Source organism: Rosa rugosa, chromosome 6 (genome assembly GCF_958449725.1).
Source record: "Rosa rugosa chromosome 6, drRosRugo1.1, whole genome shotgun sequence".
Taxonomy (NCBI): domain Eukaryota; kingdom Viridiplantae; phylum Streptophyta; class Magnoliopsida; order Rosales; family Rosaceae; genus Rosa; species Rosa rugosa.
This window is the reverse complement of record NC_084825.1, coordinates 47,155,271-47,182,173: the sequence shown is the minus strand read 5'-3', so window position 1 is coordinate 47,182,173 and position 26,903 is coordinate 47,155,271. Positions and strand designations below refer to the sequence as shown.

The 26,903-nt window shown below is 38.6% G+C and overlaps 4 protein-coding genes and 1 long non-coding RNA gene across 8 annotated transcripts; 3 read left to right on the top strand and 2 right to left on the bottom strand.

Annotated features, from left to right (window-relative positions):
• Window positions 1-27: 27 nt before the first annotated feature.
• On the top strand, window positions 28-7,602 carry LOC133717794 (uncharacterized). Its single transcript, XR_009849950.1, has 2 exons — window positions 28-268; window positions 7,368-7,602. It is a non-coding gene; the product is annotated as an uncharacterized LOC133717794 (long non-coding RNA).
• LOC133717790 (uncharacterized) lies at window positions 259-7,276 on the top strand. 2 transcript variants are annotated; one of them, XM_062144534.1, is made up of 2 exons: window positions 259-725; window positions 1,430-7,276. In XM_062144534.1, exon 2 carries the CDS (start codon window positions 3,776-3,778, stop codon window positions 4,958-4,960), a length of 1,185 nt encoding a protein of 394 aa, XP_062000518.1. In that variant the 5' UTR covers window positions 259-725; window positions 1,430-3,775; the 3' UTR covers window positions 4,961-7,276. The 2 variants fall into 2 exon arrangements, with proteins under 2 accessions (XP_062000518.1, XP_062000517.1); XM_062144533.1 differs by having other exon boundaries at window positions 1,269-7,276.
• Window positions 7,603-7,860: 258 nt separating the features above from the next.
• On the bottom strand, window positions 7,861-19,801 carry LOC133717791 (U-box domain-containing protein 62-like). Its single transcript, XM_062144535.1, has 9 exons — window positions 19,663-19,801; window positions 19,483-19,585; window positions 19,168-19,225; window positions 9,619-9,707; window positions 9,426-9,521; window positions 9,282-9,343; window positions 8,450-8,651; window positions 8,166-8,283; window positions 7,861-7,938 (listed from the first exon to the last, which is right to left on the bottom strand). The coding sequence occupies exons 2-8, from the start codon at window positions 19,540-19,542 to the stop codon at window positions 8,209-8,211; spliced, it is 642 nt and encodes a 213-aa protein (XP_062000519.1). The 5' UTR covers window positions 19,543-19,585; window positions 19,663-19,801; the 3' UTR covers window positions 7,861-7,938; window positions 8,166-8,208.
• Window positions 19,674-20,999, bottom strand: LOC133716890 (putative disease resistance RPP13-like protein 1). The gene is made up of 3 exons (XM_062143535.1): window positions 20,995-20,999; window positions 20,586-20,800; window positions 19,674-20,467 (listed from the first exon to the last, which is right to left on the bottom strand). Exons 1-3 carry the CDS (start codon window positions 20,997-20,999, stop codon window positions 19,674-19,676), a joined length of 1,014 nt encoding a protein of 337 aa, XP_061999519.1.
• A 1,886-nt stretch (window positions 21,000-22,885) lies between these two features.
• On the top strand, window positions 22,886-26,084 carry LOC133717101 (uncharacterized). 3 transcript variants are annotated; one of them, XM_062143751.1, is made up of 3 exons: window positions 22,886-23,239; window positions 23,414-25,044; window positions 25,566-26,084. In XM_062143751.1, exons 2-3 carry the CDS (start codon window positions 23,699-23,701, stop codon window positions 25,807-25,809), a joined length of 1,590 nt encoding a protein of 529 aa, XP_061999735.1. In that variant the 5' UTR covers window positions 22,886-23,239; window positions 23,414-23,698; the 3' UTR covers window positions 25,810-26,084. The 3 variants fall into 3 exon arrangements, with proteins under 3 accessions (XP_061999735.1, XP_061999737.1, XP_061999736.1); XM_062143753.1 differs by having other exon boundaries at window positions 22,886-23,243; XM_062143752.1 differs by having other exon boundaries at window positions 22,886-23,247.
• The last annotated feature ends 819 nt before the right edge of the window (window positions 26,085-26,903 follow it).

Here is a 26,903-nt window from a genome sequence, read left to right as displayed (position 1 = left end):
TGGCATTTTTGTGACCTCCTACGCTCATGCAAGGCAGTCGGAAGATTAATCTCCCAGCTGATTCAATGTTTAATGGTTTTACAATCAAGCAGTTTTTGTGAACTAATCTTACTTTTGTTTTCCTTGTTGATTACTGATTATTATTAGAAATACTAAAACATGCAAGTTTAGAATTTATATGGCAGGATGCAGCACAAAAGGAAAAATCATAGTCCTGACATATAAGAAGATCTCCAGATAACAAACAAAAGAAAGAATGGAAAAGAATGTTGTAAATCATTATGGCTATATCATGTAAATAGATATAGGGTAAATCATTATGTTGTTATAGGCTTACCCTTTCCATGTTTTATGGATGACTTTAGGAATCCTTGTTTTATGGAGGACTTTAGGGGTCCTTGTTTTATGGAGGACTTTAGGCTACATGTTCCCTATCTTCCACTATATGTAGTCCATTTCTCATCCATGTTATGAGATGAATACAGAAAATACTACACTCCTTCTCTGCATCTAAACTCTCTCTCTCTCTCAAGTTCTTTGAAGCAAAGCTCTCTCCATTTTCTGCATGAAACACTTTCTATGTTCGTTTTACAACACGTTATCAGCACGAATAGCTCTACGATTTGGATTGTAGATTGACAAGAGGAGAGGTGAATAACTCTTGGGTTGCAGAGAAGAGGCAGTTCATCATTCAATCAACTTCACTCTACCAGCTCTACAACCAAGTAGGTTTTTCCAAACAAAAACCGATTTTGCTGTTTCATTTTACCTTCTGTTCTCTGTGTTCCAGTATTTATTTGAAATAGTAAATCAACTCCAAAACTCACCAAATTTTGTATGCTGGAACCCCTGTGTGTTTACTGCATCTCTGTAAATTTTCATATTTTTCTGGGTAGTTTTGCTTAGTGTTTCAGTTCGTCTTTCGACTGTTGTTCAGTAAGAACTGCAGTCATGATTTATGACTTTTGTTGAAGCATCTAGTTTAACCTAATCCTCTATGAGAGACACTTATTTCTCTTGCACTATAATTGGCATAATTGAATGAGAAAAAAGGAAAATCAGTAGCTTTTAATTTAGCTATCAACTTCTTCAGTTCATGTATATTGTGGCAAATATTTATATATACTTGTTTGGACTTTGTGATAATGATACATCTTTCCTTCATTATTTATTATGATAATGTTTTGTGGTGTTACCTGCTCATATTAAATTTAAATATTTTACCCGCTTAAATTCTTTGCATTAGAATATATATGTGCAGAATGCAGGTACTTAACGAACCGGAAGTTCACACACATAAATATTGAACCAGAAGTTCATACATAAATATTGAACCAGAAGTTCACACGTATCGAACCCGTAGTTTCGATAACATTGAAAGGTTATGAATCTTTCCAAGTAGGCGCACCCAATTCGATGCGATGTCTAGGCAAGATACAATGAGGCTGTGTACTTAAGAGAGCCTCGCTCCACCCAAACCTCATACTCTTACCTGGTCGTATTTAATTGGAGTTACCAAAAGGGTTGAGTAATAACTTTTCATTCCTTGGCAGACCAGCTTGAGCCCAGCAGACCCACTCTCCCTCTGCGGGACCTAGCAGCCTAGCAGGCCTCACACACCATTTGAATTACGCATGAAAGGCCGGGTCACAAGCTCGCAGACTAAGCCCGATAGGCTTCACTATCAAGCCCACTCCTTTGGTCCAGCAGAATCAAATAAAAGGAAAAATGATTTGATATTGTAAATAGATTCACCATATTTAATATGTGTAATTAATTGCCAGAAGCATTTATTCACATAATTGTGTGATAATTAATATGTTATTTTACTAGCATGCAATTAATATCTCAATTGATTTGTGATTTCCATTTATCCAATTTGTGAGATTATTTCAATTTGCTCAATTCAATATTATTGTGTTACTTGTCTAAATTTTCGCACTAGAATATATGTGTAGAAAATGCAGGTACCTAATGAACTAGAAGTTCTAAATGAACCAGTAGTTCATTCACATATCGAACCTGTAGTTTCGATAATGCCATTTAAGAAACTTGAAGTTTCCTTCATAAATTCACCACACATGATAAAACCAGTAGATTTTACATGTTTAATCCGATTTTCCATACCATGTTATAGAACCTGAAATTCCTATTAGTTGCTTATGGACGATACTACCCAAAGCACTAAGATTATTTGTTCCTTTCCTGTAAGAAATGCCAAATCTCAACAAACTTGACTTTGTTGCTTTGGAGGTTTCCAGAAGAAACTATCTAAAGTGAACTCAAGATGTGAAAATTCATCTGATTGCAAAGAAGATGAGATCAACAATCAATGCTAACAATGTCGTCATTGAGGCTTTTAATATGAGTGCCATAATTTTCAAAGGAAACATATGGAGAAAACACTCCAAGTTGAGTATCCGATGAAGAGGATACACAGACTCTTTGGGTCGCTCTAGAAGAGCACTTTCACCATCAAATGACCATTTTCTTGCTTGAAGCAAGACATGATTGGCAGAACGAAATTAGCCCATATGACCGTCTGCCACTTGGCCAAAGCCCAATAGGCCATGTAATCAGGCTCCACGTGGCCAAGGCCCACGTGGTAGGAACCATGATGCCATAACTCAGCAAGCCCAAGTTGAAAGGAACACTGGTCCGGCCCGCTGCCACCAGAATCAGCATGATCTTTGTTATCAATGTGGAGGAATTGACTGTTGGTCCCGCACCTGTTGTGCGATAGCCTAAGCAGTAGATGAGTATTACGCCGGTCGCGGAACTCGAAATACCAACTTTATTAAAGGGTCATTTTCTATCGATTCCACACTAGAGATCACGGATTTTCAGGCAGTTACTGAACATACCGAGGATTAGAACTCGAAGACATGGGTATAATTGGCCCCTTGTGCCATATCTATTTCATCTTAATGAATGAAACATCTTCGGATTTTGGTGATTTATGTTTTCAATTATTTTGGATTATAGAAATGTGGTTATGTTCGAATATATTTAATTCAATAAACTTATTCATACATGTGATCCATTGAATTAAATAAATGAATAGGCATATTCTGTGGGGAAGTTTGTTGTCTGGTTAAAAGTGCTATTACGCAGACCATACTCCCAGATTGGAGATATTTTTCAAACTTATTGTCTATTCATACCTCTGTGACAACCGTATCAGGCCAATCCAACCTGATAGAGGGTTATGGCAAAACCCACTATATGTTGTCCAATGGTACTGAACCTACCATTAATGAGGCCTTATAATCTCCACGTTCCAGAAGAACGTTATTGAGTATTAAGGATATTCGAACCAACGGTTATCACGCTGAAACCACTGAGAAAAATGAGTGTAATATCTTTGCATAACCTCCAAAGTGTGTGGCCAGAAGCGTACATTGGAGAAATTGGAATCTGTTAGCTAGAAGCTAACTAATTTAAGCAACTACTTGCTATGGCATGACCGTTTGGGACACCCAGGTCAAAGTATGATGCACCGTATCCTCAATTCATTGCAGGTGCATCCCCTTCTGAATAAGGGTCTTGTATATAATGACACGCTATGCCATACTAGACCATCATATGCAAAGACTAGTACATACATCACCATTTTTCTGCACAGAATGCAAGGGAAATTTGTGGACATATATATCCAACCACCATGTGGACCAGTTAAATATTAATGGTTTTGGTTGATGTATCGACAAAGTGATCACATGTTACACTATTGTCCACAAGAAAACGCTGCTTTTGCTAAACTCTCACCCAGATCATGAAATTGAGGGTTCACCACTCGGATTATCCCATAAAGTCTATAAGACTTGATAATACCGGAGAGTTTACATTGAAGTCTTTCGATGATTATTGCATATCCCTTGGGATTGATGCTGAACATATAGTTCCCTATGTTCACACCCAAGATGGTCTCGCAAATAGAATCTTGGTAATGCGCACCAAGCTTCTAGTTTTTGCGTGGGGCTATGCAATCTTGCATGCAGCTATGTTGGTCCCGTTGAGGCCCACTGCTACCCAACCTTACTCCGCGTTACAGTTGGTAACTGGGTACGAACCTGATGTTTCGCACTTACTCGCATTTGGGTATGCAGTCCGCGTGCCAATTGTGCCGTCACAACGTACAAAATTGGGTCCTCAACGAAGGATGGGCATATATGTCGGTTATGAATCCCCATCCATTATACGCTTTTTAGAGCCCTTGACAGGCGATCTCTTTACCGCTAGATTTGCGGATTGTTACTTTGATGAGACAGTCTTCCCGCCGTTAGGGGGAGATAAGAACGTTACCGTTCCTGATGAACGACGTGAATTGACGTGGAAAGTCCCCACTATGTCTCATCTTGATCCCCGAACCGCACAATGTGATAATGAAGTGCGGAGAATTCTAGATCTACAGAGTGTAGCCCAAAATATGCCAGACGCTTTCTCTGATCTAGCTAAAGTGACGAGATCACATATACCTGCTGCAAATGTGCCTGCAAGGATAGATGTCCCTGTAGGACGCGTCGTCCCAGATGGACGAGGTACGACCATGGCGGCTAACCAGTCACATATCCCTGCCCAGAAGCTAGGTAGACCACTAGGTTCGAAGGATTCTTATCCCCGGAAGAGGGTAAAACCGGCACAAACGAATCCACTAGACATCGCGATCTCAGCTGATCCATCTCACGAGATAATTCCAGATTATGGGTCCGTCCTAGAAGAGACAACGTTGGGGGACGCTCCAACGTCTGAACCCACTCCCGAGAATAGAGAAATCTCGGTAAATTATGCATGCTTAAGTGAGATCTGGAATCGGAATGAGATTATCATCGATGATATATTTGTATTCGCAGTAGCTACCGAAATTATAAATAACGATGACATCGAACCTCGCTCCGTTGATAATGTCAACGTAGAGACGACTGGCCAAAATGGAAAGAAGCAATCCAGGTCAAATTAGATTCCTTGACAAAGAGAAAGGTGTTTTGGACCTGTTGTTCCTACACCTCCCCATGTTAAACCTGTAGAATTTAAATGGGTATTTATAAGGAAGCGTAATGAGAAAAATGAGATTGTGATACACAAAGCTCGTCTAGTGGCGCAAGAATTTTCTCAACGCCCTGTGATTGATTACGAGGACGCGTATTCTCCCGTAATGAACGTCATAACGTTCCACTACCTTATCAATTTGGTAGTTTCCGAAAAACTGAATATGCAGCTTATGAATGTGGTCATAACTTATCTCTAGGGGGATCATAATACAGAAATATACCTGAAAGTTCCTGAAGAACTTAATATACCCGATGCAAATAGTTCTAGACCACGGAACACGCTCTCCATTAGTTTTGAGGCGTTCACTTTATGGATTGAAACAATCCAGACGGAGGTGGTATAACCGTCTAAGTGAATATTTAATCAGGATGGGATATGTGAATAATAAACTATGCCCATGCGTGTTTATTAAGGAAACAAGTTCCTAGTTTAGAATTGTGGCGGTCTATGTCAATGACATGAATTTGATCGATACTCCTGAAGAGATCAAGGAAACCGCAAAGCACCTGAAGTTGGAATTTGAGATGAAAGGCCTTGGGAGAACAAATTATTGTCTCGACCTGGAGCCCGAGCACAGTGCAGATGAAATTTTGGTCCATCAACCAAATTACATCCAGAAGATGTTAAGATGCTTTAATGAGGATAAAAGCAAGCACACCCATGGTCGTCTGAAGTCTAGAGAGAACCGTATCGTCCTGCAGATGATAACGAAGAGATATTGGTACCAGAAGTCTCATATCTAAGTGCAATAGGCGCATTATTGTACTTGGCTCAATGCCCTAGATAGGACATCTCATTCGATGTGAACTTGTTAGCTAGATATAGCTCTGCGCCAACACGCCGCCACTGGAATGGCATGAAAGACATTTTTCCGCTACCTTAGAGGTACAACGGATATGGGCTTATTCTATCCCTACGCATCAAGGAATGGATCAAACCCCCTTGATCCTCAGAATGATGCTCGCCTTGTTGGATATGCTGATATAGACTATCTATCAGACCCGCACAAGGCACGTTCCCAAACTGGTTATGTCTTTACCATTGGGAATACTGCAATTTCTTGGAGGTCTACGAAATAGACACTTGTTGCTACCTCTTCGAATCATGCTGAGATACTAGCTCTTCAAGAAGCAGTATGTGAATGTACATGGCTAAGAGCCGTTACAAAGCATGTTCGAAGCACATGTGGACTGCATTCCACCACTGATGAACCAACCATTATCTACGAGGATAATGCTGCTTACATAGAGCAGATGAAGACGGGTTTCATCAAAGGAGACAACACCAAACATATTGCACCGAAGTTCTTCTTCAATCAGCAACAACAGGAGCATCAGAAGATTGAAGTCAAGCAGATTCGATCTGAAGATAATCGTGCAGACCTCTTTACCAAGTCACTACCAAAGTCTACATTCCAGAAGCATGTTCAAGGTATTGGTCTACGTAAACTATCTGAATTACCTAACATGTAATTTTCAGGGGGAGTCGAAATCAGGGGGAGTATCCCGAAGCATATACACTTGACCATCGTGTACTCTTTTCGTCCTTCGTCCAGGGTTATTTTGTCCCACTGGGTTTTGTTACCTGGCAAGGTTTTAACGAGGCACATCTTTAGAATGGTCACCCCACTTATACTACATCCTGAAGATGCTTTGATTTGACATATATGCATTTGCTCATCTTTTCCCTTCGACCACGGGTTTCTCCCACTGGGTTTACCGGGCAAGGTTTTGGTGTAGCAAATCTAAATGCATCCCTCTCGTAGACATACTACTTACTTATGATGCTAATAAGAAGACTCCACTTATCTCCGAAGCTGTGATATTACTACTCCACACTCATACGCGTTGTGCTCTTTTTCTCCTTCGACCAAGGTTGTTTTTTTCCCACAGGGTTTTTATTACTTGGCAAGGTTTTTGATGAGACAACTTAGAAGCGCACAACCCATGCAACACTATTGACATGAAATATCCAAGGGGGAGTGTTGTAAATCATTATGGCTATATCATGTAAATAGATATAGGGTAAATCATTATGTTGTTATAGGCTTACCCTTTCCATGTTTTATGGATGACTTTAGGAATCCTTGTTTTATGGAGGACTTTAGGGGTCCTTGTTTTATGGAGGACTTTAGGCTACATGTTCCCTATCTTCCACTATATGTAGTCCATTTCTCATCCATGTTATGAGATGAATACAGAAAATACTACACTCCTTCTCTGCATCTAAACTCTCTCTCTCTCAAGTTCTTTGAAGCAAAGCTCTCTCCATTTTCTGCATGAAACACTTTCTATGTTCGTTTTACAACAAAGAAGACAATATTGCCCACATAACAAACATGAGAAACAAAATAGAATGTCGTACCTATACAAATCAGCATAAGGGGACACAAGCTAGGTACAAACTTTCTCCCTATAAATCTCATTTGGACAACCTTGCATAGCTTCCCAGTAATTCTCCAGATACTTGACGAGATAATCAGCTGCTTGACTAAGCTCCAACCTTGGTACATTTGATTAACCAAAAGGTTTTCCGTGACATAACTAAACACTCCAACTCAAAAACCAACAACTTCAAGTCATGATACAATCTATATATAGGCAAGGAGCTTACATTATTTCATCTGCTTGACAACTACATGATCTGCATATAGGTATGCATCAAGCCTCACTGTGAGCAGTAGAAATAGCCTAGTGCAGTTCTCATCTACGATAGAGGACTTTAAGTGTAACTTGAATTGAAAGAAGCATGAATTACAAATTGTAAAAAGATAGATTGAAAATTTATCAACTACAGAAAGACAAACCTGGGGGGGGAGGGGGGGGGACCATCATGTGTTGAGAAGTCTAGTGATATTTTCAGCTATATAACATGAATCATCACTTCCTGCATACAGGCCTCTTAAAAGTTTACTAATAGCTAGGTCGAGAACAAAAATAAAAATCATAGCTTTGGAGATAAACATTAAAGATAATCGTTTGTCACAGTATGTAGCTCTCTTTCTAATCTCCAAATAAGTGATGTGGATAGATGACTGAGTTTCAAATGTTGACACTTTAACCTCTTTTAATCTTTCTTTCTATATAGTTGTAATCATAATGCTCTGCAGCAACCTGATCTTTGATTCTTGTGCCCTCCAATAATTACATAGATCCATTAATCTTTCTTCACTTGGAACACTCTATGCTTGAAGATGGATTCTTTGAGAAAGAACCTCAGACCCATTGATCCCTACAAATATAATGGTAAGATCAGAACGTTGAAGTCTGATTTATAAACAGCCCATATATGAAATAAAGTAACTGTAATTATCACACCATGTTTGATAATTTTCATAGCTGCAAGAATTATCCAAAATATGGGAAGGAAAGAAATTTATTAGAGTCAAATGACAAACCTTTTTGTTTACTACTCTTGGGAGGAAAGATGGCCCAACTGCCCCAACATTCACAATCAAACATTCTTTCTTCGTCATATAGGACATAATATCATGTATTTTGCTTGGCAGGGCCTTGGATGATGAATCATTTGATACCTTGGCAAGTGAGCAATACTGCAACTTTACACTCTGTGCATTATCCAATGTCTTTACCACATACCTGTTGATGCATATGGGTTTAGTGGCAACAATTATAAGCTGGCATCTCGCTTGACAAAAATAATCCAAGGGGTGAATTATACGAATCAAATAAGAGAGTTACTAGATTCCACTACATATACTATAAGCTAATTTAGTGCAGCATCTCTGGTTTAACTTAGTCAGGTATGATGCAGGATACACTATTTCTCAGACAGAAAGTCTATTGATATAACCAACGTCCCTCATATATAAGTACTGTTATTAACTAGCCGACAATAATCATAAATTCTACATACTTCCAGCATTCTAAGCAAGAATGAATCGCATGTACAGACAAGGAGTTCAGTTTCACAAGCAAAGCCCAAAGGATAACTAAACTTTACTCTCTACCCATTAAGCTGTTCTAGCCCCAAACATACCAGGGGTCACTAATCATTACACGAATCCTTTCTTGTTATTCAGCCCCACTTTTAGCATTAAATCCGAAAAAATGCAGCATAAGTAACTCAAAACTCACAAAATGAAGTCATTCCATCACATTTGATTGCATTGAAGAAAAAGGAGAAGTTCAAAATGAAGATAGAGCTCTTCTTGAAAAAGGCTGAAATTGTAATATAAAATCGGAATAGAAGTCAGAGAAATGACTAACCATCCATTCAAGCATTGTGCTGTAACAACTGCCTCACGCCCAACAAAGCGTTGTGATGTCCTCTTCCTGTGAAAATTTCACTCAGATATTAGTTAGAATAAACAATGAACAATAATTTAGAGCCAAGCTTAGGATTCTACCAACCTTTATAATAACTTGATCTGTCACAGCAAATGGAAATTGAACACCTCTACACTTTGGAGGATCCGTGAGTGCTAAATCACCATAACCACCCTTGTCCTATAAGAGAAGAAAAAATATTGTTAGTTTAAAAACTGTGATACCTTATAACTAGGAAAATTACTTGTGTCATGATTTGAAGCATTGAAACACAAACCTGGTCAAACCTTTCTCTTTTCCTTTTGGATGAGCGATAGAAGTGTAACTCTTCTTCATGACGGAATGCCTGCACAGCACTTCGAAGAGCTGCACATTTAAAACAACATAATGAGTTTTTAACATATGAACCTTCTCCATTTTACATCTGAAAGTAAATTCATGTTTTCTTTTTATTTAGATATGAAAGAAACCCTAATTCTTTCCCCTAAGATGCCAATGTTATAGTGAAATCATGACCTAGTTACAAGGATAGTTTATGCTAGTCCCTTGGTATTCCATGCTGCAAATTAGGATCCTCTCTTCCCCTATCTTTGAGTTTTTAATTTTCCCAAGTTTTTAGGTCTTATTCAGTTTTACACAATAAGATTTATGTGAGAAAATATTTTCACAAACATCAACTTTTTTTCCTCTTGCGGAGCCTTTAGCTGAACATTTAGACATGCCATACGAGACCAAAGTGTTCTAGCTGAGATATGGATGCTGATATGCCAGTTTTGGCATAGAGGAGTTCAGCGTGGAACAAATAGAATTAACATGCAGGAAAATAATGTAATAGCTGTCCCTCTGTAAGTATTTTGGGCTATTCACCATTCAATACATGATTTCCCCTTGTCACAAGGAAACCGGAGCATTAAGGAAACAAAGAGAAAAGATCAAAGGATCGGATCTTGAAGACATTAGGACCAATTAAGTCATTGATCTTGAGTTTAATATGTTTTGATTCCATATCTTTTTGATGCTCTTTGATTGATATGCATATCAGTCAATTTGATTCAAATCTGTTATGCATTAAAGAGGGATTTAAACATGCATATCAATTTGAGATCTTGGTTAGGAAAGTTTCGATTGTACATTCAAAAATTGTTTTAAAACCTTTCTATATTTTTCTTAATTAATTATTAAGAAAAGATTTGATTGAGGGGGAGAGTTTCTCCCCTATAAAAGGTTTCTAAACGAAAGTTAGTGTTGGGGTTTTTAATTGCATAAAATTGCTCTACATTGGTTTATTAGAGTTGTTCATATTGTTTTTCTGAAAAACCCTCTTTATGTGTTTCATGTATTCCATTGCAAAATCATTCATATTTATTCTCAAGATCGTGATTTAAATTGATAGCAAGAAAAGTTGAAGATTGAGTATCTTGAATATTGTACTAGGAATTAGAACAGTTGTAAAACAAGTTAGCATGTGTTGCTAAGTGATAGTGTTGTTAAGAACAACACGACTTGTATTCTGTAAACCCTAGTGATTCATATTGGATTGCATTTTCGTGTTGGCTACGTTAAAAGCCACGCAGTGAAGTTTCCTCAGTGGAGAGGTTTACACTGCGTTAGCAAATCTCCGTATTATGTATCACATTTCTTTTAAAATAAATTTCTATACATAACGGTACTTCAAATATTTGTTCCATCAGGTAATTACAATTGGCATCAGAGCGGGTTCTAGAAATTTCTAGTGATCCCAGAAAGATGGAACATTCACGTGATAGGGCTGCTGGCGGATCTATAAACAGTCCTCCATGGTTCGAGGGTGGATGTGAAAAATATACTCAGTGGAAAATCTACATGAAATCATATCTCTATGCTCAAGATGAACATGTGTGGAATATTGTAGAAAATGGTTGGACTATACCTATGGTAAAGGCGAAAGGAGAAAGCTCCTCCACTTCCACTCCCAAACCAAGGAAGGATTGGACTGATGAAGAAGTTCGTGATTTGCAAGCAGATTTCAAGGCTAAGAACAGTATTTTCACAGCCCTATCTGAACGAGAAAAATTGAGAATCAGTCATTGTGACACTGCCAACCAAGCATGGGATCTTCTACAGACTACGTATGAAGGAAATAAGAAGGTACGTGCGCAGAAACTGCAAGCACTGATATTTGAATTCGAAACCATGAATATGGGAGATGATGAAACCGTGGATGATTTTCATGGTAGAATTCTTAAAATCTCTGGTCAGTGTCGTAGTCTGGGAGCACCTTTTGATGAAGATAAGATAGTTAAAAAGATACTCAGGGCCCTGCCAGAAAAATTTCACTCAAAAGTCACTAGCATAGAGGACTCTTTTGACATTGACGAGTACCCACTCGATGAACTCATTGGAAATCTTAAAACCTATGAGATGAGGTTAAAACCTGAGAAGAAAAACAAGGGTGTAGCCTTCAAGGCAGTGAAAGGAACAGAAGATGAAGAGGAAACACAAGATCTAGCCCTACTGACAAAGGAATTCAAAAGATTTCTCAAAAGCAAGAACTCTTCTAGGAATTCGACTGTGCCTAGAAAAAATAATTATACCAGCAGTGGTAGTTACAATGACTACAACAACAAGAGTGGAAAAGGGAACTTCAAAGGAAATCACTCAGGAAAACCTAAGTGCTATGAATGTGGTGGCTACGGTCACATCTCTACCGAGTGTGGAAATAGGAAGCATGAAAATAGCAACAACAAGTCTCTACTTTCAACTTGGAGTGATGATGAGTCTCAAGAAATTGAAAACGTAGCACTTGTATCATCGTTTCTACCTGATTCAGATAGTGACGAGTCTTTCTCTGCTGATGATGAAACAAATATCCGCTGCAGACAACTCTACAAAGCTTCAAAGGCAACCTTGCTAAAAAACTTGAGCTTGGAAAAAGAAATTGATTTTCTAAGAACTGAGAAAGAAAAATTGGAGCAATTATTGGAATCAGCAAATTTACAAAGTGAAGCAGCAGATTTACAAGGTGACCAAGGATTATTGACTTGGAAGACTGAAAGAAATGAGCATCTCAACAAGATAAAACTGCTGGAACTGGACGTTAAAGGACAACGAGCATTGAACTTGGAACTGTTGGCTAAAAACGAGGCATTGCAAGAAGAGTTAAAATCGACTCAAGAAAGATTCACCAAATTTGATGTCAGCTCCATTGCCATGTCCAAATTACTCGGATCTGGAAAGGCTCCTCATGATACTTGTGGGTTAGGATACACTGGGGAAAATTCCAAATGTACCAAGTTCGTAAGAGCATCAAGACCAACTGTAGAAAAGGAAGAAATCTCCACTGATGATTCTGTCAAAAATGTGAAGGAAGGACAACCAAATCAAAACCTCCAGGTAAATCGTGACCAAGAGTCTCACACTGGTCAGAACAGGTACGCAAACCCTAGACCTTTTATCCCTACATGTCATCACTGTGGTAAGATAGGCCATATCAGACCTAGGTGTACTGGAAGATTTTCAAACTCACAGCACTCTCAAGAAAAATACACTGTTGAATCTCTAAGTTTTGAACTTAAAGAACAAAAAGAGCTCATCAACAAATTAACAGAAATTGTTTCGAAGAAAAACCTTCCAACTGACAAAAGAAAAGTTGTCTGGACCAAGAAAAATGAAAGTAAATGTCTTCAGTCTTATATTGATAAAACTGATCATACTTGTCTCTTTGCTTGTGCAAACAAAACTCGACAAAGATCTCACATTGAGGCATCTTGTTTAGTAGCCCTGACTGCATTAGCTGACAAAAGACGAGATTTCTGGTATGTTGACAGTGGCTGCTCTAGACACATGACTGGAGACAAAACCTGGTTTACTTCTTTTGAAGATGAGAACACAACAGGATCAGTCACATTTGGAGATGGAAGAAAAGCAAATATCCTAGCTCAAGGTACAGTGAACACCCCAGGTATACCTAATCTCAAAAATGTGCTATTTGTTGAAGGCTTAACTGCAAATCTGATTAGCGTAAGCCATTTGGCTGACGACTATGAAGATGTATGGTTTAACAAACAGAGATGTTTAGTCTTAAATCAGAAAGGAGAAGGTATCATGGGAGGTAAGAGATCTGTTGATAACTGTTATCATATTCAAGCTAATGAATCTTCCAGCTTGCAGCCCTGTTTGTCTGTAAAAACTAAAGAGGAAACCTTTGAACTCTGGCACAACAAGATGGGACATGTAAACTATCAAGACTTGCTAAAATTATCCTCCAAGCAATGTGTCCGAGGCTTACCAAATTTAAAGGGCAAAACTGACAAGATATGTGGAGACTGCAAAATTGGAAAGCAAACCAAGGCTCCTCACAGGATGGTGAATTCTGCAACAACCACAACAGTCTTGGAACTTTTACACATGGATCTCATGGGACCAGCTCAATCTGAAAGCATTGGAGGTAAGAGCTACATGCTAGTAGTTGTAGATGATTTCTCAAGATACACCTGGGTAAATTTCTTAAAAGATAAGACGGAAACGTTTGAATCTTTTAAAAACTTGAGTCAAAAATTGATCATTGAAAAGAAGTCATCAAATACTAGCATAGTGAGGGTAAGATCGGATAATGGTACTGAATTTAAAAATGCCTCTTTCTCTAACTATTTTCATGAGCTTGGTGTGTCTCATGAGTTCTCAGCTCCAATCACTCCACAGCAAAATGGCATTGTGGAAAGGAAAAATAGGGTATTGCTGAACATGGCTCGAGTAATGTTGCATGCTGCAGGTTTAAGCACAAACTTTTGGGCTGAGGCTATCAGTACTGCTTGTTATACTATAAACAGAGTATTTTTCAGACCAGGTACTGATCAAACAGCTTATGAGCTGTGGAAAGGTAAAAAACCAAATGTTGGATACTTTCATATTTTTGGCAGCCCTTGCTACATTTTACGTGATAGAGAGCATCTTGGAAAATTTGATGCTAGAAGTGACGATGGTGTATTCTTGGGATATTCTCTAAACAGTAGAGCTTATAGGGTTTACAATAAAAGAACCCGCGTTGTTATGGAATCCATTAATGTTTCTATTGATGATCAATGTGTAAAACAGGAAGAATCATATGCAGATCCATCACCCTCCTCTATCACACCACCAGAAATTGTAGAAGCCTCAACTGATGAAGAGGAAGAGGAGATCCCCGACAACATTTTTGAACCAGCTCCCATCCAAAGGAAAGGATTCAAACAAGTTCAAAAGGACCACTCCTCTCAAGATATCATCGGAAAACTGAAAGATGGATTGACAACAAGGAGAAAAGCTACAGCTCAGGTAAGTAATTCTGAGGTAAGTGAAAGAAATGTATTGCTATGCTTTATTACTGAAAATCTGCTAAGCATGAACATTATATCTCATTTTGGTTTTGTGTCTATTGTTGAACCAAAAAATATTAAGGCAGCTTTATTGGATGATAACTGGATTAGTGCCATGCAGGATGAGCTAAATCAATTTACTAGGAATGATGTGTGGTACTTGGTACCTCGACCTAGTAAATGCAATGTTATAGGAACTAAGTGGATTTTCAGAAACAAAAGTGATGAAAGAGGGAATGTGGTTAGAAACAAAGCTCGACTAATAGCTCAAGGATACTCTCAGATTGAAGGTCTTGACTTTGACGAGACATTTGCTCCTGTGGCTAGATTAGAATCAGTTAGATTACTCCTTTCCATAGCTTGTCATCTTAGGTTCAAATTGTTTCAAATGGATGTCAAAACTGCTTTTCTAAATGGGAACCTTCAGGAAGAAGTTTATGTGGAACAATCACCAGGTTTCCAAGATCCACATAACTTAGATCATGTCTACCGTCTCAAGAAGGCTCTGTATGGGCTAAAGCAGGCTCCCCGAGCCTGGTATGAGAGGTTCTCCACTCATCTTGTGGGAAAAGGGTATGCTAGAGGGTCTATTGATAAAACATTGTTTGTAAAACGAACCAAAAATGATATTATCATTGCCCAAGTGTATGTTGATGACATTGTTTTTGGTTCCACTTCTAGATATCTTGTCAAAGAGTTCCAATCTATCATGGAAAGTGAGTTTGAAATGAGTATGTGTGGTGAACTAACTTTCTTTCTTGGACTGCAAGTAACGCAGATGGACACTGGTTTATTTCTCTCTCAAACAAAATACGCTGAAAATCTAATCAAGAAATTTGGTCTTGAATCTAAGAAGACAGTGAGCAATCCCATGAGTACCACTATTAAGCTGAGCGAAGACCAGGATGGGAAATCAGTTGATCACACACTATATCGCAGTATGATAGGTAGTTTACTCTATCTCACTGCCAGCAGACCTGACATATCTTACAGTGTAGGAGTGTGCGCACGCTTTCAAGCTAATCCTAAAGAACCACACTTAGAAGCTGTCAAGAGAATCATTCGCTATATATCAGGTACAGTTAACTGTGAGATTTTCTATACCTTTGATACTAACGTGGAAATTGCAGGATATTCTGACGCTGACTGGGGTGGAAACTTAAAGGATAGAAAAAGTATTTCAGGGGGATGTTTCTTCATTGGCAACAATCTGGTTGCCTGGCATAGCAAGAAACAAAATTGCATCTCTCTCTCTACTGCAGAAGCTGAGTATGTTGCAGCTGGGAGTTGTTGCACGCAAATGCTTTGGATGAAACAAATGCTTCATGATTATGGCATTCCTCAAGGTACGTTATCTATCTTTTGTGACAACACTAGTGCTATCAACATCACCAAGAATCCTGTTCAACACTCTAGAACAAAGCACATTGATCTTCGATATCATTTTATTAGGGATTTGGTTGAACAAAACATACTTGAGTTAAGCTTTGTGCCCACTGAAAATCAACTTGCTGATTTATTCACTAAGCCTCTTGACACTGCTAGGTTTGAGATGTTGAGAAATGCCCTAGGGATATGTTCTAAGCATTAAGGCACAAGAATGACTGTCCACTATTGATTGAGAAAATTGTGATCCTAGTATCCTTTGACCACAGTCACTAGTGAAATGTACATATTTCCAGCTATGTCTCCTTTGTTGCCATGCCTTATTCTGGACAAATAAAATTGTGTACTCATGTTTAGCTCCTGTATCCCGTAACCCTCCTATGCACTTTCACTTATAGCCTATGTGGTGGCATGCTGTGTGTTTCCTATCACAAGAGATTCGGTGAAGTAGTAGAACTACTTAAAATGCTGAAATGATTCATTCCCTCTTCTCAAAGTAATCAGGTCCTAGTTGTTGTGAACTTTCTAGGGTTTGTAAGAAACGATAATGGATAACTATATCTCATCTCTCCGAGTAATCAGGCCTTAGTTGTGGTGAACTTTCTAAGGTTTGCAAGAAACGAGTTGGTGAGTGATCTTTGCACGTAAAATAAAATATTGCTGACAACAACTCGAGACTCTCTCCATGGAGCATCCTTGTTATGTTTAGTACCCTAAGAACATCTGTTCTGGGAGTTGCTGAGAAGATTCTTGTTACATGAGTTCGAATTGTCACAACATAAAAAAAAAAAAAAAGGTCAATGACTCAAATTAAATCCGTGCTTGGGAACAATGTTTCCTACTTCTTTTCAGGGGATATCATGAGCTTGGGGTACATGGTCAGTTCACCTACTTCACTCCTTCTCTCTGTCACTAAACTTATTTCTAAGCCCCACATACTGGTTATACTCACTTTTATCACAACGTTACTTCCTAAGGTCTGACTATGAGTACCAATTATCTTTGTTGATAGAATACATCATGCTTCGTACTCTGAACTATGTTACTTTCACTGTGTAATTTATGCTCTCTGTGATTGAACTATGCTATATTTTCTCTCTTCAATATGACAAATACATTCATTGCCTTGATACTTGGAAAAGGAAACAATCATGTGATATCATTGCTGATTATGGGAATATTTTAGTCTCTTCGCTTCCTTTCCTTGCTTACCATCTGGTTGCACTTAAAATTCCTTATTGATTAAGCCTAAGTTGAGGGGGAGAAGTAAGTTGCATGCGTGTTTCTCGGAAAACTAATTGTCATAATTCCTCTCCCCATTTGAGACGCTATCCCAACCGGTGCAACCTTTGGTTTTCTAACCCTACTGGTTCAATATATATAGCCTCTCTTGTCTCCCTCGGATTTTACTCTTGGTTGTCTCTGTGTGCAGGTTCTTTCACATCCTCTTCTCTAACCATGGTTCGCACAAAGCAAACAACTCGACTTGGTGGACATCGCCGCCTGCCTCCTCCAGAGGAAGGCCGTCAGGCCGCTGCCCGAGCCGGTATTCTCCATCCCGGCATGCAACGTGAACGCAGTCGGAGCCCCCCTCTTCGCCTCTCCTCTTCTGGTGCCTCTTCTGCTATTCCTCCTCCTCCTGTCTCTCTGGATAGTCTCCGTGACCAGATCTTGGTGGCTGACTGGCGAATTGCCTGCCTTACTACGTCAGGCCGGAACCTCTTACACCGGAGGAGAGCTCCGCTTCCATGGATGACGAGGAGTTTCTGGACAACGTCACCAAGCTTTGTGAGGAATTTGATGTGCCTTCCCATTCAAAGGGGGAGAAGTAACTTTTTTTTTAATTTTTCTGCTTTTTATGATCTCTGCAGTTTAATTTCTATCAAACAATATTTATATTTGCTTGTTGGGTTGTAAGTGCATAAGCACAGATATTTTGGATGCTTTTTATTATTAAGTAACTTTATCTTGGCAACTTGGACAGGAAAAGGATGGAAACTGATTCCTTTTTCCAAGTAGCATTTTTTTGTTCACATTATATGTATGTCTGTTTAAATTCTAACATGCAGGAACATCAAGAAGAAAAATTGTCATGTGTTGAATGGGATTGCCCAAAGGGGGAGATTGTAAGTATTTTGGGCTATTCACCATTCAATACATGATTTCCCCTTGTCACAAGGAAACCGGAGCATTAAGGAAACAAAGAGAAAAGATCAAAGGATCGGATCTTGAAGACATTAGGACCAATTAAGTCATTGATCTTGAGTTTAATATGTTTTGATTCCATATCTTTTTGATGCTCTTTGATTGATATGCATATCAGTCAATTTGATTCAAATCTGTTATGCATTAAAGAGGGATTTAAACATGCATATCAATTTGAGATCTTGGTTAGGAAAGTTTCGATTGTACATTCAAAAATTGTTTTAAAACCTTTCTATATTTTTCTTAATTAATTATTAAGAAAAGATTTGATTGAGGTGGAGAGTTTCTCCCCTATAAAAGGTTTCTAAACGAAAGTTAGTGTTGGGGTTTTTAATTGCATAAAATTGCTCTACATTGGTTTATTAGAGTTGTTCATATTGTTTTTCTGAAAAACCCTCTTTATGTGTTTCATGTATTCCATTGCAAAATCATTCATATTTATTCTCAAGATCGTGATTTAAATTGATAGCAAGAAAAGTTGAAGATTGAGTATCTTGAATATTGTACTAGGAATTAGAACAGTTGTAAAACAAGTTAGCATGTGTTGCTAAGTGATAGTGTTGTTAAGAACAACACGACTTGTATTCTGTAAACCCTAGTGATTCATATTGGATTGCATTTTCGTGTTGGCTACGTTAAAAGCCACGCAGTGAAGTTTCCTCAGTGGAGAGGTTTACACTGCGTTAGCAAATCTCCGTGTTATGTATCGCATTTCTTTTAAAATAAATTTCTATACATAACGGTACTTCAAATATTTGTTCCATCAGGTAATTACACCCTCATAATATGAGCATGTGAAACAATACAAGTTAATCTATGTTTAGTACTAAGATAAGGCCAAATATTAACTTAGAAACTGTAAAGAAGTACAAGTAGATCTTCAACGACATGTTTTGACTTACAGAGATTTGGAGAAATTGAGTCTTCTGAAATTGACTGAGAACAGGTGAAGCAAGCTTTCTGAAAACACATTTAAGAAAAAACAGAACAAAGATTCAATTTGACAATGAAAACAACATAAAGGGTTATTGATCTGATACATGCAAATATTGTCTTTGCAAAACTATATAAAATTAGTATCTCTCTTTGCCGAATGCTAGAACACAAAATCCAACAACAAAAAGGACGTGGTAGATATAAGATCAACAAAATCCTATATAAGCTCTCTTCACATCATCACATGCATATAGAGAGAATTGTACTTCCTAGGAGCTCACCATTCTAATAACTTGCTGTACTCCACCGCCTCCAAATGAATGCCCACAAGGCAATATCATTCTCGTTTACTCTTTAAGTGATATTGCCTATAGGAGCTCTCCGCTGCCAAGCAATATACCCAATTAATGAAATAAAGTAACTGTAACTATGAAATATTATTGAAGGTGCAACATACATACCTTTTCAATCTTCAGGGTTCTTCAACATTGATGGTTGAGATGTGAGAAATCTTGTCCCGCTGCTCACCTATTCCTTGTCTGTATAGTTTCTGGAGAATTCGAGATTTTCTGATGTGCAATTTCTGAAGTGGTGTCTTCCACAGGAATTCCGGAAGTGCTTCGAGTGAATAGCACCCAGAAATTGTCAACTGGGAAAGGCATGGCATTATTTTTGCCATTTTCTCAGAATCCTCCTTCACTCCTTCCCACTCTTCCCAGATCGGCATGTCGTCGAAGGTGAGTTGCTTCAATTTCGGGAATGACGTGTGCCTCCTCCGGCTAGCTTCTGATTGATCCTGATCATGTATTCCCAAAAACTCAACTCCTACCTTTCTCACATTAACATACTTCATATTCAATGATTCAAGGGATGCCAGATTTCCTAACGAAGGCAAAAAACCACACCGGGAAAGTGTAAGCAGTCTCAAGCTGTGTAAAGACGACCACCAATCGGTCGACAATGGGATGCCCCTATAACGATCAATTCCCAAAGATTCCAAACCTGGAGGTGGTTGCAGGGCCATCAGATCATTCCATCGCAAAGCACCTTCAACATTTAAGACCAAATGAAGGAGGTGCACCTTATTCACCATGATCGCTGCATCTCCCACTCCCGGTCCTCTCTGTCTCTGATATGTAATAGTAAGACGTCCTTGAAGCTGGTTCAAGTTTTTCAGATGCTCCAACTTGTTTCCTTCATCACCATATTGGACATAAAACTCATCTAGCGTTTGCAGATTTGTTAGTCTCTCTATTCCCCTTAGCTCTAGATACCGACAACCGCGGACACTAAGATGCCTCAAGTTAATTAAGCCTTCCCAATTCTACTTTCTTGAGGCAATCGCACTTAACAAGTCGCAAGGTTTGCAGATTGTATAAGCTACCCATGGTGTCCGGTAATTCCTCCAACCTCCCGTTCTCCGATAAATCAAGATACCTCAAATGGATCAATCCACTTATCTCATTTGGAATTGCCCAAATCCCACTTTCCAACCAGGTTAATGTCCTAACATATTTCCACTGCAAAATCTCTCTCCAGCCAATGGAAATATCGCGAGCATAAGAATCCAAAACTACCAGGGTACGCAAATTTTCACAGCTGCGAAATTTATCCAAATATTCATTAGAGTCAAATGACGAAACTCATCGTCTAAAGTCGGGAGGGGAGGTTGCATAAAGTTCACAATCAAATATTCATTCTTCGTCATATACATCATAAAATCATGTATGATATCATGTATTTTGCAGTTTATTTCCCCATATTTATTCACCCCAACTTCTTGAAAAAAGTACCGCATTACTAATTTATCAAAATACTTTAAGAACATGGCTGAAGCACTAGTTAACGTTCTCCTTGAACGTTTGGCTACTATCACCATGGACAAGGTCCAAGGAGAGTTAAATTTGGTCACTGGAGTTGAGGAAGAAGTCAAAACTCTCACCAGCAATCTCACAGCAATTCAAGCTGTGCTCAAGGATGCAGAGGCGAGACAAGCGGTGGATGCCGGCGTTAGACATTGGCTGCATCAACTGAATGAAGTTTCTAGTGGGCTGGTTGATACGTTGCTTCAACCTGATCTTAACGTCTGGAATTTTTCCTTTGTTATAGGAAATGCCCTAGTATACCAAGCCAAGAATTTAGACATTCAAAGTTACGAATTGATTCTTTGTTGAAGTTTCACTTTCTTTCTTTTTTTTGTTCTTTGCTATTTTATTAAAATGAATTTCCTTAATTTAAGTCTTAAGAAAGAAAATGGGACTTTTGATGGGATAAAACTGTGGGGGAAGAACTAGAAGAAAAAATACTGTACACCCCAACTGTATGAAAGTAAAAATCAGCTTCAATGAACCACGGAGGCCCATTGTCAAGAATATACTCATTTCATCTGTTGAACTGGGCTTCTAAAGTTAGATAGAGGACCTGTTTAGAAATAGCTGAGCCGGGCTTCCAATCAAAAATTAGTTTGCATTCCTTACCTCCCACAAGTTTTGATTTGTCGGGGGTCGGGGCAATTCACTCATCACCGAGTATAGGAATGTAAAAATTATATTTTTTGTAATATTGAACTGCTAGGGTTTGAGAGAGCGCTGCTGTTGGCGTCTCAACACATTTCTCCATCTTTTTGGTGTCGCGTTTAATATGTATTTTTTCAATAGATATGTGCATGCATGGAGAATTGTGTGGTTTGTAAAAAAAAGTGTACCAATATCACTCCCCTTCTAATATTATCAAAATTAATATTTTAAATATGAGTGTTGCATTTTCTGTTGCAGGATTTCTTATATAGGATATTAGGATTAACTAAATTAAAAATGATATATATACGAAACACTAATTCTTGAAATTACAGCTCCGCGGCACTGCGGGGAAGCCCAGCACCCCAGAAACCACTGTGGCAGTGTGTATGTATCGGTTAACTTCTCCCCGACAAAACAATCAGTTGGGTTCAGCCTTATACCAAAGAAAAAAATTAAGAAAAAAATTCCTGAAGTGACAGCACATGCGTCTATGCATCTATATATGCCAATGACATTTTCACCAGGTTGTAAGTAGTGTTCTCCCTCTCCTAGTTGTATGGCGAGGTTCTTCCTTCTTGCTGCGCTATTTTAGGCTAGGGACGATCCCAACACGTAGCTGATGCTCCACTGTCTCTACATTCATCGATCATGGCTTGGATTTCAGGTATATTGACTATATTCTCTGGATCCTTCTTTTTTCATTTTTGGTTGATAAGTTCGCGTATATGCACTCTACGCATTCATTCTGGCATTCTGCTATATTATTTCAAAGAAATTTGGTAAGAAAAACTCACTTTCTGCTTTCGTTCTCGTTAGGCGATTGATATTTGATTGAGTGCATGATCACTATTCACTAATGGCGGCAAAGATATTGGGAGAAATTTAAAAAAAAATATTTACTTTTTCTTTGAACTGAAAATAGAAAACGCAAACCCATGCACTTGCATACTCACACATGTCATCAACATATGGTGACTAAGTGTCATCTTTTTAATTGACAACGTGTGAGAGTGACTCAAAACCACATCACAAATTTGTCAGCTACCAGTATCAGGAGACAAAGACGCTTCTATAGTTGCAGGCATGTGACTCGGACATAGTCCCAAATTTTAACAGGTTAAGCTCATCATCTGTATACTAACCCACATTGCAAACAAATACATAATAAAGATCTATAATTTCTCCTCAATTTGCATATAAAGCAAATCATCAAAAAAAGCTGGTTCAAATTTAACAAAGAAATAAAAAGCTCATTAGCTCTCATTCACTGAACTCCGACAATCTCGACCTTTCTACGGTCATTAAGTTCTTGACTTTCTTAGCAGAAAGGAAGGCTCTAAAAAATTTGTTATTTATTTTTCCTCATTGGAATCTCTCAATTCACAGAGAAATTTACAGCTCCAATCTGCAACTGAAGTCTCATCCTCCATGTTAGAGGAATTTGTGACCAAAAATGTTGGTTGGAAGCCATTCAAGCCAAGCTGAAGATCATCCGGGCTGGCATGCAATCATCTACTATGTAAGTATGTATGTATTTTCCAAATTCACCAAATTATTTTTCGATTTTGGAAAAAGGGTCTTCTGTTTCAATGGTTTTAGGATGTGGGTTTGTGGAAAAAATTTCCATAGATGATCATTGAGATTGTGAATTGTTGACTAAATGGTTGTTTTCCTTGCCTTTTCTCCAATACAGGATGGATTAAATGACAGCAAAAGCGACCCCAACTTGTTTATCAAGAAGAGAAAACGACCCCTAGAGCCAAGTTAGAGACTTTTTGGTGGTGGATCCAAATCTCGATTCCAAATTGAGAAGTCTTCCTCATTACACGACACCCTTTTAGGCTTTTTTCGGCACGGGATTCATCAAAGTGTAACCCACTTTTTCTCTATTGCAAACTTTTCTTCATTTTTCGGTCTTGTTGTGAATCTGGGTAGTATTTATTTGTGGTAATTATCGATTTCTCTGTGTTGAGCAATCATGGGATCGGGGATTGTTGCTTCTGGGACTTGGCAAAGCATACAGATTCCAGTTTCTCGTTCAGTTTATTGTGCTTCTTCTAGTTCGAAGCCATCGTTTTCGATTTCTTTGTCTTCCTTGGCAAAGCCTAGTGGAAGCAATGGAGGTTTGGGGCATGGGTTAGTTCATAGTTTGGTGTTTCCAGGGTCGAGTAAGTTAAAAGGTTGTAGCTTGAAGCAAACTTGTAGAGCTAGTTTTGAGGATTTCTCCTATGATGAAATGTCGGAACAGATGGAGGAATTGGCTCAGAAGTTGGAAATTTGTAGTGATAACGACGAAAATGAAGAGGAGGATACATCTTGGGTCATGTCAAAAGTTTCGAGGTCTAGGTACCCCGGAGGGAAAAAGAGGAGAGACAGTGGTTTTTCAATGCAATTTTCGAGGTTCAAGCTTAATGCTTTAGAGCCATCTCTGCTTGGGATTAATCCTGAGCCACCAGACTGGCCAGAGAGGAGTGAAATTGTTCTAGCAGACATTGCACGAAAGGCAAACAGCCTCGAGTTTCCATTGTCCCTTAGGTTGTTGAAGAAGAAGCATCAACAATGGGAAGAGAGTTCCAGAGAAGTAGGGGAGTACACTGCTTTTAGCTCTTTGAACAAGGCCTTCTCGTCCATGGTGTTTATCATCCATGAGCTTCACAGCTATGCTTTAAGTATAGGGGGATGTCTGTACTGTGAAGACTTTAAGGAAATTATATCCAAGGTGCAGAGAGAAATGAACTTTTCATTTGTGTGGTTGTTTCAGCAGGTCTTTTCAAGGTCACCGACTCTCATGGTGTATGTGATGATCTTGTTGGCGAATTTCACGGTTTATTCAATGAATGGTAAGAATGCTGTTATTCCAGATACCACTCCTATGCCTGATGTGGCTGAGACTTTGGGTCTGTTTCTGTATGAACCGCTGGAACGACCCTGCGTGTACTGGGACGGGGAGGATGAATGTGAGCCGGACAAAGTGAGCCCCAGTGAAAGTGAGAACAAGGATGGGACTGGCCTTAGGTTGATCAAGTTTCCAACTGAAGAGATATTTGGTGTTTCGTCGTTGGATGATGAGGAGTTGAATTTGTGGAAATCAGTGCTGGAAGAAGCTTCTAATATGCAGGCAGAATTGAGGACCGAGGATCTTGATTATGAAACCGTGCAACAATTTGTGTCACCTGTAACTGTGAATCTCGAAGCAGATGATTATGACTGCTACTTTAAGACAGATATTTTGTACCAGATGGGCTTAGCTCAGGAGCCCGATAATACACTGCTACTGTCAAACTATGCAAAATTCCTCTACCTCGTGGCTCATGATCACGACAGGTGAATTACCAAATTATCTGTTTCAACTTACTAGTTGCTTTTACTTGTATTGTTGCTTGCTTGCTTGTCTGAACTTAGCTTGATTCTGAGGAAAACACCATTTAGGTGAAAGTGAAATATGCATACTATGTGTCTTCGACTCTTAATGTCTGTGCATACAAATCCTTAATTTGTTAGGTTGGACCAAGAAGGAACTGATGGATATATAAATTTGGTTCTGTTTTTATGAGGCCTGCATTGCCCTGGCATAAGGGCAATGTAGGATTGGATGTTTGTGTTTTGCTGCATGTTGTCTTCTTTGAAGATATGTATAATATGGTGGGGTTGGGTATGAAATCCTTATGGATCTTGCTGCTCTAATTTACATGGGTCCAGGAAGTTCAAGTTCCCAACAAACTTCATCTTTGTATTATCTATCATGAAGATGGTTTTTCAATTTATGACTGACTAGGTGTTAATATCTCAATTTATGCCCGAGTTATGACTGAAGTAATTTGTATGATTTATGTTGATGTATGCAGGGCGGAGGAGTGCTTTAGGCGAGCAGTGCAAGCTGAGAAACCTGATGCCGAGGCTTTGAGCCTATATGCAGACTTCTTGTGGTATGTAAGGAACGACATTTGGGGTGCGGAAGAGAGATACCTGCAAGCAGTGTCAGCTGAGCCCTCGAGCCCCTATTACGCCTCCAGGTATGCCCGTTTCCTTTGGCACACCGGGGGCACTGACACTTGCTACCCTCTCGAATCCTATGATAAAGTTTTGTAATTAGCTAAATAAAGATACAGGGCTGTATGTGTTCCTGGATGCTTTATTTCTCTTACATAATCTACTAATGAGTTACTGCACTAATTAGATTAGTTATCTATACCAAAGTAATTCCACCAAGGAAATAACAATCTCTGTCCTCATTTGAGACCAGATTGATTGCAAAATTAGATAACTCAGTTTTGTAACCTCAGTTATTGCAGAATTTCTTATCCAATTTTGTACTCCAGTTTGATCATAATAAGAAATCAGTTTGACATTGAGCTTTTCGATTCGAGTTTGAACACATCCTTGTGCATTCAGAACGAAAGGTTAACTCTGCTTTTTCACCAACATATGGCTTCAATGGTTTATTTGTCAAAGTCATCATAAATCCTTTCACCTACCTTAATTAATTGGCTCATGAAGAACATGTGATTAGCATCCATGGATTCAAACCATAAAGTTGGAATATTGTTGATTGTAAGCCAGTAATGCTACAAAAGTCTTTTGTGCTTATCAGAGACTTATTCAGAGGTCTACTATTGTTCATTTGTTCATCTGCTGGACTTGTATTGAAGAAGTAAACTAAGACAAGGTCCCTTAAACCGGAATGAATGCTCCAACACTTCTTGCTAAACTATGCATCCCTTAATGTTAACCTTCCTCAATCGTGTGTGAACAAGAGTTGGGAGTTTATATCAAAAATACCAGTTTGTCGATCTAACTTGCTAGAAAAGTTATTGCAGCACTGATCAAGTAGCTTAGGAGTAGGGTTTAGTTGGGTTTATTCCATTGCAACCTAATAATATGGCACTAATTAAAAGCTGTTAAAGAATGTAGTTGTGAATTATAACTACCTCAATTAATTGAATTGTTCCACTATTGATTTGGTTGATTATAGGGGTGGGTAGGAAAATGAGTCCTAGGAGAAGACCCTATTAAAAGGTTTTAACAAACAAGTAAACACAAAATATGACTAGATGACTAATAGCTGATGCATATGATGCTTGTTGAATAGTGCGAGTAAAGACTTCCAGGAAGGACCACTCACATTTTGGCCATAACAATTTCCTTGACTCTCTTTTTTCTGTAATAGAATGGGAATGGAAAAA

Bases quoted from the DNA above. Each gene is read 5' to 3' on its own strand.
- LOC133717101 (XM_062143751.1), top strand. From the start codon at position 23,699: ATGGGATCGGGGATTGTTGCTTCTGGGACTTGGCAAAGCATACAGATT. The intron at 25,045-25,565 runs GTGAATTACCAA...TGATGTATGCAG, and splicing joins GTGGCTCATGATCACGACAG to GGCGGAGGAGTGCTTTAGGC.
- LOC133716890 (XM_062143535.1), bottom strand. The intron at 20,468-20,585 runs GTAGCTTATACA...GTCGGTATCTAG, and splicing joins GGAATTACCGGACACCATGG to AGCTAAGGGGAATAGAGAGA.
- LOC133717790 (XM_062144534.1), top strand. From the start codon at position 3,776: ATGAAATTGAGGGTTCACCACTCGGATTATCCCATAAAGTCTATAAGA.
- LOC133717791 (XM_062144535.1), bottom strand. From the start codon at position 19,542: ATGATATTGCCTTGTGGGCATTCATTTGGAGGCGGTGGAGTACAGCAA. The intron at 9,708-19,167 runs GTAAGTCAAAAC...TTAAATGTGCAG, and splicing joins CTCAATTTCTCCAAATCTCT to CTCTTCGAAGTGCTGTGCAG. The intron at 8,652-9,281 runs GTTAGTCATTTC...ATGCATCAACAG, and splicing joins GCACAATGCTTGAATGGATG to GTATGTGGTAAAGACATTGG.